This window comes from Pseudovirgaria hyperparasitica (genome assembly GCF_010093815.1).
Source record: "Pseudovirgaria hyperparasitica strain CBS 121739 unplaced genomic scaffold EJ05scaffold_1, whole genome shotgun sequence".
In the NCBI taxonomy this organism is placed as follows: domain Eukaryota; kingdom Fungi; phylum Ascomycota; class Dothideomycetes; order Acrospermales; family Acrospermaceae; genus Pseudovirgaria; species Pseudovirgaria hyperparasitica.
This window is the reverse complement of record NW_022985549.1, coordinates 1,818,054-1,831,904: the sequence shown is the minus strand read 5'-3', so window position 1 is coordinate 1,831,904 and position 13,851 is coordinate 1,818,054. Positions and strand designations below refer to the sequence as shown.

The window sequence follows — 13,851 nt, the reverse complement described above, 5'->3', positions numbered from 1 at the left end:
GCGCTTGAACGCGCACTCACGTTTTACGCTAAGGCTTATCGATAGGGCGGGCAGATTTACCCCGGATTCCAAACAACGCTAATTCACTTCTCCTTATCTCCGGCTGGTAGTCGCATGAAGAATCGTCACCATGTACGCTTCACCACTCTGCGCTACAATGCTCTCTTCAACTTCTTCAACCTCATTCTCCCGCAATCACCTTGTCGCTCAGCATAACGAGCCATCTCATAATCCCCCTTCATACACTCCATAAACCGTCCACACACCTCTATCCCACGCTATACAACGCTATATACACAAACATGGCCTCAAAACCCCCTCAAACTCAACACACAAGCCCCCTCTACACCCTCCCAAACGAACTCCTCCTCGCAATCCTCTCCACCTTCCGCACACCCACCCTCCTCCCCTGGACACTCACATCCCGCCGCTTCGCCTCCCTAATCTGCCGCCTCATCCGCACACGCATGCACACCCTCTGCACCAGCAAAGCCCACACTCTCCTCCTCGAACTCTACCCTCCTTCAGGCAAATACTCCGAGCCACACCTCTACTGCACACCCCTCGGCACCCCCGGCCTCGACGACACACTCTGGCTCCCCGACGTCGCCTATCCAGACACCCACGAGCGCCCCTTCGCATCCCAATTACACGCAATGCGGCACCTCTACACCTCCTTTGTGCCTAGGCGCGAGATGTCTGATTCCTCACAGCCGAAACCACGGCATCCGGCAGGCGACGTACCGGGCTCGCGCACGCATCCCGCGACGGCGGATAAGCCGCAGCGATACGCTGCCACCGAGGCCGAGATGCAGGAGACGGTGCGCAAGGTTCTCCATCTGGATAGCCATGAGCTGTTCACGCAGCTGTGCGCGAGCATTCAGTTGATCCAGCTCGGGCCGCGGAAAGGAGTGTATACGTCGTGCGTGCTTGTCGAGGAAGGCTTCACGCGGCTGTTCAGGCGCTGGCTGGGCGAGAGATGCGTGCGTGGACGGGGAGTCACAGAGGTCGAGCCGCGAGCTCTGCACACACTTGATGTGTCTGGAGATCCGGATATTACATGGTTGGGTCTGAACAAGACTATTGGATTCCGGTTTGGTGTGGCTGAGAAGGATATTTGGCGGGAGCCGCGCGTTGTGTTACTACCGGGGGAAGACCCGCCTGTGAGCTATGAAGTCGAGTACCGAGAATTGCTAGTACAAACGAGCAAATTACTGCTTAAGTTTGAGCAAAGCTTTATGCAGTCAGAGAATAACACGAACAAGGCGGTTGTATTTGGACAGTTTGAGGCGTCAAACAGGTATGTAGACACCCCTACAGCATGATTGTCCGGTTGAGCTAGACGGCTGATTAACCAAAGTTAACATCCGAAATTGATGTTTCTATTCACGAACTCGTCTGACCCAGTTCGAATCTTGCTAGTTCTATAGCGTTGGTTCGAAATGCTGAGTTGTATTACTCACTTCGAGGGTGCTAGCGCTGGGAGTGACCGGTAGCCGAAGTCGTAGGCAGAGGATCGTTGAAACTGTTTCGGGACGGGCAGTGGAGCTTTTTTCGGGCGCGGAATGCCATTTCGGGTTGGGATCTTGGAGTCCTGGCGACGGGTGAGGTTGATGTGACGGAGGATTGCAAGGCAAGGGATGGTCGGATGAGAGAAGAGCTGACAGCGAGAGTGAGTATGATTGTGATGACTAAGGCGAGTTTCATGACAAGATCGAGAAAGATTAATACAAGAATTGCAAGGATTGTCGCGTTCAATCCGGTTTTCGCGAGATATTGGAGTCAAACATGATATGCGGTGCTTGGTCACCGTGGATTCTGATTCAAACCATCCGCTCCGTGGCCGACTATGGAACTAAGTCTTCGAACGTTGCCAATGCGCCCGGGCCAATATGCATACATACTGCAATGGATCCTCTTGTCCGTTGAACGCCCGCTTCGGTAAATCCGTTCGTGTTTATACAAAGATATATCAGCATCGTGGTTGTGATGTTACCACCCGAAGTGTTGTTCACCGCGGTCCCTCCTTGGCCCACCCCTTGCCCCTCATGCTCTCCTCAATCGCGCTCCACACGCTCTCCATGACCTCTCTATCCCTCCATCTGCCGTGCGTTCCCTGTGTATTGTTCCACTTATCCAGTTGAATGGTAGCGACGCTCCTACCCCAGCCCTTGACTGTATCAGGAGTACTGTCTCCTCTCCAACCCACATATATACCTAGAGCGTGACCGAACAGCTCCATTGGCTGTGTCCACTTGTAGCTCTTGAACTGCCATGCCTGACCCGTTGTGAAGACTGCAACGACCCGCGACCAGTAGTCCGGCTTGAATTGGTCTGAGCTGTCTACGAGAATGAAACGCATCGGTCGCGCGGGGTCGATGCTTGGGAGTGTGCGCTCAATGTGGAGGATATTTACTGACGCATTGGCGGTGTCAGGAGGTATATATAGACCTTCGCCGAGAAAGGAACGGACATTCGACATGCGGAGGAGGGAGCTGGCGGAGGGCGAGATGAGGATGATCGGTTCTATTCTGCGATGGGGCTTCTTGGGATTTAGAGGGAGCGATGGCGCCATGCCGGCATTTGGAGGCGCTTGACCTGGCTTTTGCTTCGAGTGGTGCAGGAATACTGCAGCTGATTTGCGCACATGCGAGAAGTCCTGGAACTACGTCAGTCCTGCATCTCAGATATGTCGCGGGTTACAAACCGTCGGCTTAATTCCTCTGAGACAGCTATTTCTGTCTCCCATCTTCCTCTCCGCACTATAGATCTCCAGTAACCGTGAGTCCACCTGCTTTGGGCCCTTTGCAGCCTGACCCGCTGAGGGAACGGTCGCAACACCACCAGCCGCACCAGATGCTACGTCGGCCGATGCCTGAGCCGCCTCCCCATCAGCAGCAAGAGGTTTTATATATTCACTCTCATCGGATGCACCTTGAAGCCACGCAACCAAATCAAGCTTTTGTACAAATTGCAAGTTCTGTACTGCTGCTACCGCTCCGCTCTTTGCCAATTCCTCATTCAGCTTCCGCGCCTCTCCCACATATTCTGGAATTGCGGCATCCTTCTTGATCCAAGCCAGATAGATGTTCCGCAGGTCGACTGGGTTTCCGGATACGACGAAGCGGGTTGGTGTGGTGAGAGGTATCAGGCGCTGCTGGTTGTCGTGATTGAACTGGAGATGGGTTGCTTCTGACAGAGAGGCCACGATGTCACCCGTCGCCGTGCCGTCGCTTGACTTAGTGAGAAACGGCGCCGGGCCTTTAGCGATGGCTTCACGCAGCTGGAGAAGCGGGTCGAACGAAGCCATGGTGATTGGGATGGAGGTGGTGCTTGTTACAGCTGTGATATAAAAGAAACGCGGTGGATGCGCGACGCTAGCATCCATTATAGATCCATGCACTGTGCACCCGGCGGTCGGTACGGGTACTTAGCAGATTAAGCCACGCACCCCTCTTTGGGACTAGTCATGCCTGCTCCGTATGTGCCGCTCCTTGCAATGTAGAAGGCTTGAAGGGTTGTTTACATTCAGGTGCTCCATCCCAGCAGTGCCAATACTCGCACATGACAATATTCTTAGCTATCACAAGACAAAAATCGGGAATGCGTCTAACGTTTAGATGATGTGTGTCTTTCGGCGACTGTGCATAGGACAGTATCCTTTCCCGCCGCTCTTATGCTTCGGACTCAATGGACACAACGGAGACCCGGGCAAGTGCTCTGGTAAATCCCATTCATGCTGTCTCATCGGCCCCGTACTGTCTTCTTCTTCCATTCCTTCTTCGTCATCATCTTCCTTGGAGTCTAGCCTTACTCTGAACCAATGTACGCCATCCTTAGGAACAGATCTGGCAGGCAAAAGTGGCCGCACCTCTCCACTTTTGCGTGGTATCTCGTCTTGAGACATGAGCAAGTCATCGCTGTTCCAATGCGATGTTGACTCGGCAGGATAGCGGTCGCCCAGATATTGCGACATGACTTTCGACTTCGTTGCAAGGTTCTTTTGGGCTGCCAAAGATACCTTCGCCGTCTGCGCCTCTGATCGTGATCTCTCCATTGAGAAATAGCTCGTCTTCCTGCGGCCAGTGCCCAAACTGGATCGGATGTCGGTGGCGTCCCCAGGCTCTATACTTACTTTAGTAGCCGGCGAAGTTGCTTCACTATCAGGCCTTGTGCGCTGCTGGGAAGATCCGAAGGCTCGCCATAACTTTAGAGGAAGCTGTGGCCGTGTGTTTGACTGTATCAGTGTTCGATTAGCATTGGATATTAGATAACGGACACATGTCCCTGCAACTTATTACCTTTGACCGCATCAGTACACCAGGCACATCCACCTTGTGTTCCTGACGAGTCAAGGCTTCTTCCAGTCCGTCAGCTCCATCATTGTCGGGTATTGGTTGTAACTTGGATTTGGACTTGAGTGAAGCCGTTGACACTTTAGTCTCGATGGAAGTTGTAGATTTGCCGGAGTGTGCCTCAGGCACGTGAGGCTTCCATGTTTGAGCACATTGATCTGAAGAAACTTGCGTATTATCAGATAGTCCAGCTTTAGACACATCCCACACGGCCTTTGTGTCGAGAGAGGGGGCTGATGTACTACAGCGTCTCTCAGGTAAATACGGCTTCCATATATGAGAGAAGGGATTTGAAGAGGCTTGTGTGTTGTCGCATTGTTCAGGACTTGATACATTCCACGCTTTCTTCGGGTTCATAGAAGGGGTCGATGTGCTAGAGCGTCTTTCTATTCCAGGAGGCTTTAACATGGATACTGTTGCCCCAGCTGATACACTAGACCTTCTCACGGGGCGTCCTGCATTATGAAATGATGCCAGTGGCAAAGGGGACGCAGACTTAGGGAAGAGCGACTCCGAGGACTGCGGTCTTTTGACCCCTCGTTGGGGCGACATCATTGGAAGCCAGGCTTTAACAGTTGGTCTATGGCCAGACTTGGGCTGGACAGCTGACAAAGGGGTTGGCGACCCGATCAGGGATGACTCTTCACTATTGGGAGTGGGTTTCCTTCGCCTTGTATGCCGCATAGAGTCCCGGCTCACGGACCTAAGATGCTGTGACTGGGTCTTGTCTATGTTGCATATTAGATCAGTATGGATGCCAATCTTGATAGATTTTGTACATACCGGAGAATCCTGCCGGTGTAAAAAGACCGCTATCAAAGATAATCTGGGGGGTCTCGCTGATAGATTCCAATGCAGGCATTTGTAGGCTGAGATTTGACGGTGGTTGAGGCTTTGTCGGTGTAGGAACAAGTCCGAATGTAATGGGTTTCAACTCACTCAAGTCAATTTTCATTGGCCACCTGAGTTTAGACTCGGACATCTTCGTGGCTGTACTTGCTTCTGTTGGCAATGCAGCTTCGGGTATTGGTATGACAAATGTGTGCTTCTGTTCAGGACTATCCCCCTTATTCTGCTCCTCCGCCACATTCAGATTATCATTAAAAGGAGAACTTCCCATAATCTCGTTGCGCAGTCGAAGTTCCTCGTCTGAGGGACGGTCCTCTGTACTGATCTTTTCTGACTTGCACAGCTCGGCCTCGTGGTTGACCTGCCGTATATGTTGCGACCTGGACATTCCTGACGGCGATGTGGCTTTGTGACGCTTTGCTGCTAGAACTGGTTTTGAAGGGAGCTGAGGGAAGAGCTCTCTCTTGACCCTCTCGAAAGTCGACCTCCTTCGTGGCTTCGGGGGCGTTTCGGTGGCGCTAAACTGCGGCAATACATGACGGATCCCTCGAACAATGCTAGACGCTGACGACGCAGTTGTGCCAACGCTCCCAAGTGATACCTGACTTGGTATTGGGGCAAGCATGTTCTTGTCCGGCGCCAGATGACTTTTGGATATGGGATCTTCCCAAAAGGGATTTTGAAACCCCACAGTAGGTGTCATCAAGTCGTACTCTTGACTTGTATCGGTATCATTCACATCAGCAACAACAATCTGTGGGAATTCGGATACAACCTCAAGGTTGTTCTCTTCTGGCTTCGTTTCTGAGAGAGATCGAAATTCTCTGGCCTCGGTATCCCGCAATCCTAGGACTATCGCCATGACCGACTTTCGTCGCGACGGGCGCACGGTACTCTTTTCACTATCCCTGGACTCCATAGACAATGCCGATTTCCGTCCAGAGGGGATGCTTATGTCGCTGTCTCTTGAGTCGATGGACAAATTTGATTTTTGTCGCATCATCGAATTTCGTTTCAGGGCTGGATTTTGCCCAATCGAACTGCTAAAATACGTCTCGCTATCGGCAAGCGTCATCTGTGCGGTCGTCTCCGATTGTGATATCTGCGGGAGAGACTGACCTCGCAGCTCCGGTGAGAGTGGACTGGGCATCCCCGCAGATATACTTTCATCGCGTATCAATCCCTCTTCTTTTGTGGTATCATTGTGAAGTTCGGTATCAATCGTAGCTCCCCGTCGAGAGGGCGGTGAGCAATACGACTGGACGGACGAGACCACTAAGCATTGAGATCTGGATGAGCTGGTGTCATCAACTGGCATCCACAAAACCGACGTCGGGTCTGCAAGTGAGTGTAAGTGGATGGTGTACCGCTCGAGGTCCCAATGTTTGCCAATCTCGCAGGAAGGAAGCACGACACCGTAGAGTGAAATATTTCAAAGAGTCCAGCTTCAGACACTGAAAACCTGAGACTGACCGTGTTGGGAGCCTGTATGGGTTATTATGTCCAGCTCGAAGGATGTCTGACTTCAAGGTGAGTCGGTATAAATATTGTGGCTGCAGGACGTATGGACAGATATATATCGCAGGAACGGATAGGTGAAGAGTCTTAGGTGGTTTGGGGGTTCGTATGGCAGTAATTATAAGGAGAATCGTGAGGATGCAAAGGCTCGATTAGACGCACGAGAAGTTAGGTCATCGGACAAGCTCCGCCCTCAACCTAAGTATTTCCAAGCTCGGAATAAGGCAGCGACGGCTGATGATGCCTCACAACCGAGCCCTGGAAGTACGACTATCGAGGTCACATGAGGGCGTCTACTACAGCAGGCGCTGGTGTCAATGCGGGAGACAATCGCCTAATCATCTATCTTACACTAAGCAAAAGCGGGCGATATATGAGGAGGTTGGATAGCGACTGTTATTTTATAGGTTTTTGCGATATAGAGGGCCCCCTTGTTCCCTCAGGCGAGCTGCTGCTTGTTCAGGCGTGATATCACGTTGAGGCTCGGCCATCAACTCATAACTGGACTGTTTAGCGATAGTCACGTATGTGTATAGAGAACCGACATACCCAACGAGGAACTTTCGAACCGTAGCACTACGTAGTAAGGGTGGGTAGAAATGTATGTGGAAGTGACTAGCCTCTATTTCCTCTTCTGTACCTTGTAACGGTGCCTGGTGGAGTCCCATGCCTAAAGCAGTCAGCGAGCAAACGCCGAGCAGCAGTGGGAGTCAACAAATTGTAACTCACTGTACGGGAAGTGACACTCAAAGAGGTTGTCATAACGTCTTGTAGTCTCAGATATACATTCAGCGAGATCCATCTGCTCCTGCTCGTTGAAATCTACCAATGCACGCTTATGTTGCTTGCTGAGGATCATGGTCTCGAAGGGCCAAACAGCCCACCATGGGCAGAGTACCAGAAATGAACCATTTTCGAACACAATACGCTCTTTCTTCATCGATTCGAGTAGAGCGTAATCCTCCAACATATGGGAACCGCCCTGCTCTCGTCGATATTTCTTGAGCTGCTCCAGTTCCAGACCCGGCTCTTCAGGCATGCCGGTGGTTGTCCATATCTGGCCATGGGGATGGGGATTTGAGCAACCCATGGCAGGTCCCTTGTTTTCGAAGATCTGCATGTAGCGATACTGAGCATTTGGGGCGGTGATACTGACATTTGGTCCACGAGGCATTCTAGTAGTGGCTTGGGCCACTTGTGATAATGCAGACTCCGGTGATAGATGTGCTGTGTATATCTGTGTCCACGTCTGAACGATGGGATGAATTTGAGCTGCGGACAAATCTGCCAGGGTGAGATTGTGTGCACGGTTGAACGTTAGTACATAACATTTTCCAGTCACAGATTCGGCGCGTAGAAGTCGATTTGTGAGACCTACGGTTTGGTGTATTGGCATGAGCTGTCATAAGAGCATGAGCAACATACCTCCGTCCTGATCTTCAGATTGATATGGAGCTTGCTCCTCCTTGACAGCGCTATAGTCATTCACGAATACGAAGGTGCTCTCGTAGTCAGGATTTTCGTCCCCAGCAGCGCGTTTATTTCGCGGGCAAAGGTAGCACTAAAATGGTCAATACTCATATATCAATGCTGTCATAAAATCATACAGATGGATCATAGTCGGGCAGCTCAGTCTGCTTAGCTGGCTCCTGCTGACCTCTGGATATGGTCAGTACTTGGCGTCGTCCCACAGATGATGTCGCAACGGAGCATACTGCCAAGGTCTCTTCGTCCGGTGTGGAGAAACCAGAATCCAACTGCCCCTCAATGGATTGTACCGTCGATGGGAGATATCGTCCAAGATTGCATCAGGCATACTGTAGAACGGCTGAGCATGAAATCTGGAGACGTGAAGACGAGGAGTGGTTGTCGTAGAAGTGAAATAGCATTTAAAACCTGCCAGGTTAATTATTATTAATTACATGACAAGCGGGTGGATCCTTGAATTGCCGATACGTCAGACCCCAATTCGGATCGAAGCTTGAATGTTCAGCCTTATAGTATTGTTTGCCTCAGGCACGCAGGAAGTTCTAGCTCCACCTGGCTTGATACCTATTACCTAGTTGTTGATACGAGTTCATAACTCCCAGTCACAGGTCTACCACCTCGCATCATCGCATATCCGACATAACACCTAACCTTGCGCCATGGCGGCAATGATGCCCAGCTCCTCCACTTCTGGGGGCATCGCCTACCCACCCTATGACAACGATGCTGTCGAGCGAGACCTGATCGATCCTGATGATGGTGTGTTACCTACTCCTAGACGCTTTCAGACGAGACGAGACTGACGTAGATTAGCTACATTAGACGACCTTGATGACCCAATTGAGAGCACATCGGATCGGGCGCCTTTGACAGGAAACATGCAGTCTCAGCAAGGTCGACGAGATACGTCAAACTATTTAACTTCTACCATCCCAGGAGAGGATCGTCGCGCGCCAACGAATACTATTGACGAGACAGTATGGGAGACGCTATCAAGAGATCTGCTGGCCGTGTGGGAGAAGATGAGACAGGTTCTATGGCCAAAGTACCTGCTCGGAGGCATGCTGCAATCCGGTGGTGGTATAGGCGCTGCTGAGCGCGGAGAATCAGATGGCCCTTCCGGGATCAGGGGCATTGCGGGCAGATGGCCGGATGCCGAAATTGTACTTCAAGGGGGTATGAGTGAAGGGCTGCGCGATTGGGATCTGTGGTGCGTCCTTGTTACGTGCTCTGTGGGTGACGCATACTGATAGCCAGCAGGGGTCCTCTGCTGTTTTGCATCCTGCTCAGCTTCTTCCTCTCCAGAGGCGCCTCAGACAAGCAGAAGTCCTTGGTGTTCTCGGGGGTCTTTGCAATGGTGTGGATCGGTGAGGCTGTAGTCACTCTCCAGATCAAGCTTCTAGGGGGCAACATGTGAGTTCAGACCGACTAAACCTGAGAACTATATACTAAGTGCAGACAGCTCGTTCTTCCAATCCGTATGCATTATCGGATACACGTTGTTTCCGCTAGTTATCGCCTCCATGCTCAGCGCACTGAATCTCTGGTACATTATCCGCATACCAGTCTACATTGTTCTTGCTGCATGGTCGATGGCTGCCGGGATCAGCATTCTTGGGGGCTCCGGTGTCATCAGGAATCGCGTTGTTTTGGCAGTATACCCACTATTTGTTTTCTATCTAGGTTTGGGTTGCTTATGCTTCATCAGCTGAGCTTTCACGGAGCGTTTCAAACTCTCCCACGCTTTGTAACTCTATTGCCCTCTGTATAAATGCATCCGTATGTATTGGAGCTTCGAAATCAAAGCCTCTCATGGTCGACCGACCGACTGCGTACACCACAATTTTGAAATCTGTATATTAGTGTTGTAAAAGCCAACAAAGACGAATGAAACCTTTTTATTCTAAAAAAAGACTTGTTCTGAATGCTATCGCGTGCCTAAGGTTGGTGTATTCTGTCTTGTGGGTCCGGCGCACCGCGTCCAGCCTATCTGGTCGCGCCCCGCCTCCCTCTTCCCTGGACAATTTAATCTCAATCTGCCTCCAGCCGCCATACCGCCATACTGACATACTGCAGGCATTCAGAATACAAACGCCGCACCTTCACACACGGACGTGACGCTCTGTTTTGCAAAGCTCTCAGCGTATCAGCATCTCCTTCTCGTTGCTCTAGGCCACCCTGGCTGTCAATGCGACCACCGTTTTCTCGCCTCATCTCGTAAAGTCAACGACGAGCTGAGTGTGTCCACTCAAGTCGGCCGCATATCACAGCAAACAGCAATCACTTGCTCTTCAGATTTCTATACCTCACATAGGCCATACAGCTTTGTCCATAACAAAGCGCCGCTCGTACTGCTCATCCTCACGACGGACGACAACGCATAACGTTTCACACTACAAAGCCCCACTGCGAACATCCTTCGCCGTTCAAGATACGAGAGAAAGAGACAACGCTTTGTTCGATTTTGGATACAGTTGTTACACAAAATCTGCTTTCCTTGTTTCTTTTCACTATTCAGCACGCAGATATTCGCCATGCCCGGCTCACCGCACTCATCCTCTGCCGACATACACATGCCCTCGTCGTCGGCATTGCAGGGTCTGCCCTTGAAATCCGACGCTGGAGAAAAACCTGTTCGGGAACAACTGAAGAAAACGACCATTGCAGGCTCCAGGCCCAACACGGCAGGAGAGGATACTACAATGGCTTCTGATCAAGCTTCGCTGCAACGAAAGAGGGGGCATGAGGATGAAGAAGGAGACAGTAGCAACAATTCCGAGCCTGAACGTCATGTACGCAAGAAATCCAAAGATCTATCGGGAAGCCCGCGAACAACAGCTATTGATAATGATGGACCTGTAGCAGCAGAATTTCACCAAAACGGCATACAAACAGGCACTTCAGAATCGCACAACGCCATCCAGGCCAGCGAAATGGATACTGCTAGCCCTGCAACTCCTCCATCTGGTCCTGTGAATGAGGATATCTGCAACACGCTTACTAGCCCAAAGAACAAGCGTCCCCATGGGGACGCCTTTGTACAAGACAAGAAACCTAACATTGCGGAACCCGAGCCCAATGTTCCTACGGCCAGTTTGACTGGCGCTGATGAACTGAAAACCGCCGATGCTATCACAAACGCCTCTGAGGACGAGCGACAGACCAAACGACAGAAGGACATCACCGATACGACCGAAACCCTCTCAAAGACTTCGGTGCCCCAAAAAGCAACGGAGAAGCCGGCACCTGGTTTATCAAGTACAGCAGCGTCACCATTCGGCACTGCTATAGTAAGCAAGTCACCTGATATAGACGAACGTCAGACTTCTTCAAGTGCTTTTGCTGCCTCAGGATTTGGTGCATTGGCGAGCTCAGCCTCCCCGTTCGCAGCTTTCAGCACCGCGAAAGCGACCTCACCATTTACTGCCAGTGCAGCCAAACCGCCCCCTCCTATCACTGGCTTTGGTACTGGTCTGGGTGACAGCAGCGTAGCTTCCCCGTTCGCGGCGGTCACTGGCGGCAAGACCGCTTTCGCGGGTGCTAAATCTCCCGGATCAGGATTTGGTGGTCTTAGCGGAGGATTCGGAAGTGCTATCGGGGGTAGCCCTTTTGCCGTTGCAGGCGCGTCAAAGTTATCAAGCTTTGGCAGTGGAAGCGCTCCGCCCATCGTCGGACTAAGCAGTAAGCCAGCGAAACCATTTGGCGCTCAAGCAGACGATGAAGAAGAGGATGAAGATGGTGATGAAAACGGGGACGGCGAGGACGATCCGGAGGCTACCAAAACATCCAGCTTCCAGGGCGAGGAGAGAAAGGACAGTCGCTTCTATGAGCGAGAACGTTCGTCTCACCCTGTTCCGCTTGTGAGCCACGATCTGGCTAGCTAACATGATCTTCAGATGAAACTGGCGAAGAGGGCGAAACCACCTTGTTTGCTGCGAGGGCCAAAGTCTATCAATTTGTGAAGCTTGAAGACGGCAAAAAAGCATGGCGGGAACGAGGCAATGGCACATTCAAGTTGAATGTCAACCGGACAGAAGATGGGATTACGGCCCGCTTCATCATGCGCGCAGACAAATCGCACCGCCTTATCCTCAACACCCCCTTCAAGAAAGAATTGAAGGTTGGAAACCCGGCGGGCGACAAACCGGGCTCTCCCTATGTTTCATTCTTAGGTACACTCGACGGCAAGCCGGAATTACAAATGCTTCAGCTGAAGGTATGTCTTTGGGCGTCACTGGTTTGGGGAGACAATTAACATGCAGATAGATACGGGAAGGACCACAACCCGAGCTGATCGCAAACGAATTATGGCAGACTGCCCAAGATTTGAGAGAGGAGATGTAGACGCTGCTTGTACTACAAAGATGTGTGCAGCAGCAACACCTCACTTCTTGATGAAAGTTGCTACGCTCTCTATGATGGTGAATTGAGCTCAATGGCACCCATACGAATCTCCTTGCGGAGTTATGACTGAGCCCTGCTCGTCTCCGCTCCATACCTTTGAAGGTAGCATAGCTTGCGCGTACATCTGGGAAAAGGTTGAACAATTACATTCTCCTCGAGCTGGGCGCGGCTGATTTGTTGCATTGAGCGAAGCAAACGAATTAGATGGATCGGTGTCCCATATGTCACTTTGTTTGGCGGGCATGGTAGAGATTGAGATTCGGGCACCATAGTGTTGTGCCGAGCTTGTATGTATGTATTGTCACCAGTGACTTTCAAGCAATGGCGTGTGTACTCGTGGTCCATCGTGGGCTGACCAGCATTTCCCTTCTGATAGATTTGTCGTGACACCGTTATTATGCACTGATACATATAACGAACCTATTTATTTCGCATCTCCAGTCCACGAAAGCCTTCCGTGCATACATACATAGTAGCCCAAGCCTACCATCTCACTTGACATAGTCGCCCCAAACACTCACCATCCACACCATACTCCCCACACTGACACACACCGGCCCCGCCAGCCCGGCACCCCACCTCGTCGTCCCATACACCAACCACTCGCTCGCAAAGTGCCCGAAGGCAACCACGAAGCTCCACAACGCCAGCTCATATATCGCAGGCTCAGTGATATGATACGCAGCATACAGTCGCACAAGGCTTGTTATAAACGTCCAGGTGCCAAAAGTGCGCGCTGAAAGCGGTGTGACGGGTGAAGCGGTTGGATTCGTGGGCGTGGGAGAAACACCGGAGTAGACTCGTTTGGTGAATTTCAGGGTCGAGTAGGACTGGATTGAGTTTCCGATTGATGTTACTGCGACCTGGAACTGGTGTTAGATCATGTTGGGCGTCTATTGGGGGTTCTGGGAGATCATGCTCCGGGGTCTGGTATGGAGGGAGACTTAGGGGACGTACGAGGAGGAGCCATTTGGGTAGGAGACCTTGAAAAGGTGGGAGGTATGAGCTGACGTGCTCCATGGTTTTGGAATGAAAGTCTCTGGATTTGTCTCAACTGACGAGCGGGTAGTGCGGATCTCCAGTGCGTCGAGATGTCGGTGTATAATCAGATGAAGTGCATTGAATCCCGAGAAGGATCAACAAGGTACCAGAAAAGGACATAGCGTGTGGAGCGTGTCTCTAGTGGACCCTGATGACGGACCCTGGGAAGTGCTTAAGTAATTTTGAGCTGCTGAGA

General features: G+C 51.4%; 8 protein-coding genes across 8 annotated transcripts; 3 read left to right on the top strand and 5 right to left on the bottom strand.

Moving 5' to 3' along the window:
• The first annotated feature begins 84 nt into the window (after positions 1–84).
• On the top strand, positions 85–1,419 carry EJ05DRAFT_23955 (uncharacterized protein). Its single transcript, XM_033740041.1, has 2 exons — positions 85–1,300; positions 1,361–1,419. The coding sequence occupies exons 1-2, from the start codon at positions 303–305 to the stop codon at positions 1,362–1,364; spliced, it is 1,002 nt and encodes a 333-aa protein (XP_033605492.1). The 5' UTR covers positions 85–302; the 3' UTR covers positions 1,365–1,419.
• Positions 1,420–2,011: 592 nt separating this feature from the next.
• EJ05DRAFT_495881 (CDC73-domain-containing protein) lies at positions 2,012–3,310 on the bottom strand (the record flags this gene model as incomplete). Its single annotated transcript, XM_033746304.1, has 2 exons — positions 2,012–2,659; positions 2,708–3,310. 2 exons carry the CDS (start codon positions 3,308–3,310, stop codon positions 2,012–2,014), a joined length of 1,251 nt encoding a protein of 416 aa, XP_033605491.1.
• Positions 3,311–3,616: 306 nt separating this feature from the next.
• EJ05DRAFT_495880 (uncharacterized protein) lies at positions 3,617–6,354 on the bottom strand (the record flags this gene model as incomplete). Its single annotated transcript, XM_033746303.1, has 3 exons — positions 3,617–4,237; positions 4,302–5,083; positions 5,139–6,354. The coding sequence occupies 3 exons, from the start codon at positions 6,352–6,354 to the stop codon at positions 3,617–3,619; spliced, it is 2,619 nt and encodes an 872-aa protein (XP_033605490.1).
• A 769-nt stretch (positions 6,355–7,123) lies between these two features.
• Positions 7,124–8,538, bottom strand: EJ05DRAFT_495879 (galactose-1-phosphate uridylyltransferase; the record flags this gene model as incomplete). The annotated part of the gene is made up of 6 exons (XM_033746302.1): positions 7,124–7,223; positions 7,272–7,392; positions 7,452–8,096; positions 8,148–8,283; positions 8,330–8,381; positions 8,438–8,538. 6 exons carry the CDS (start codon positions 8,536–8,538, stop codon positions 7,124–7,126), a joined length of 1,155 nt encoding a protein of 384 aa, XP_033605489.1.
• A 232-nt stretch (positions 8,539–8,770) lies between these two features.
• Positions 8,771–10,104, top strand: EJ05DRAFT_447495 (Yip1-domain-containing protein). The gene is made up of 4 exons (XM_033742274.1): positions 8,771–8,969; positions 9,024–9,420; positions 9,471–9,623; positions 9,673–10,104. The coding sequence occupies exons 1-4, from the start codon at positions 8,870–8,872 to the stop codon at positions 9,920–9,922; spliced, it is 900 nt and encodes a 299-aa protein (XP_033605488.1). The 5' UTR covers positions 8,771–8,869; the 3' UTR covers positions 9,923–10,104.
• A 484-nt stretch (positions 10,105–10,588) lies between these two features.
• Positions 10,589–12,598, top strand: EJ05DRAFT_23792 (uncharacterized protein). Its single transcript, XM_033740026.1, has 3 exons — positions 10,589–12,047; positions 12,107–12,426; positions 12,477–12,598. Exons 1-3 carry the CDS (start codon positions 10,745–10,747, stop codon positions 12,552–12,554), a joined length of 1,701 nt encoding a protein of 566 aa, XP_033605487.1. The 5' UTR covers positions 10,589–10,744; the 3' UTR covers positions 12,555–12,598.
• Positions 12,599–12,614: 16 nt separating this feature from the next.
• On the bottom strand, positions 12,615–13,153 carry EJ05DRAFT_23830 (uncharacterized protein). Its single transcript, XM_033740030.1, has one exon. The coding sequence runs from the start codon at positions 13,023–13,025 to the stop codon at positions 12,675–12,677; it is 351 nt and encodes a 116-aa protein (XP_033605486.1). The 5' UTR covers positions 13,026–13,153; the 3' UTR covers positions 12,615–12,674.
• On the bottom strand, positions 12,908–13,770 carry EJ05DRAFT_534459 (Erg28 protein). The gene is made up of 2 exons (XM_033749185.1): positions 13,572–13,770; positions 12,908–13,477 (listed from the first exon to the last, which is right to left on the bottom strand). Exons 1-2 carry the CDS (start codon positions 13,632–13,634, stop codon positions 13,106–13,108), a joined length of 435 nt encoding a protein of 144 aa, XP_033605485.1. The 5' UTR covers positions 13,635–13,770; the 3' UTR covers positions 12,908–13,105.
• Between the last annotated feature and the right edge of the window lie 81 nt (positions 13,771–13,851).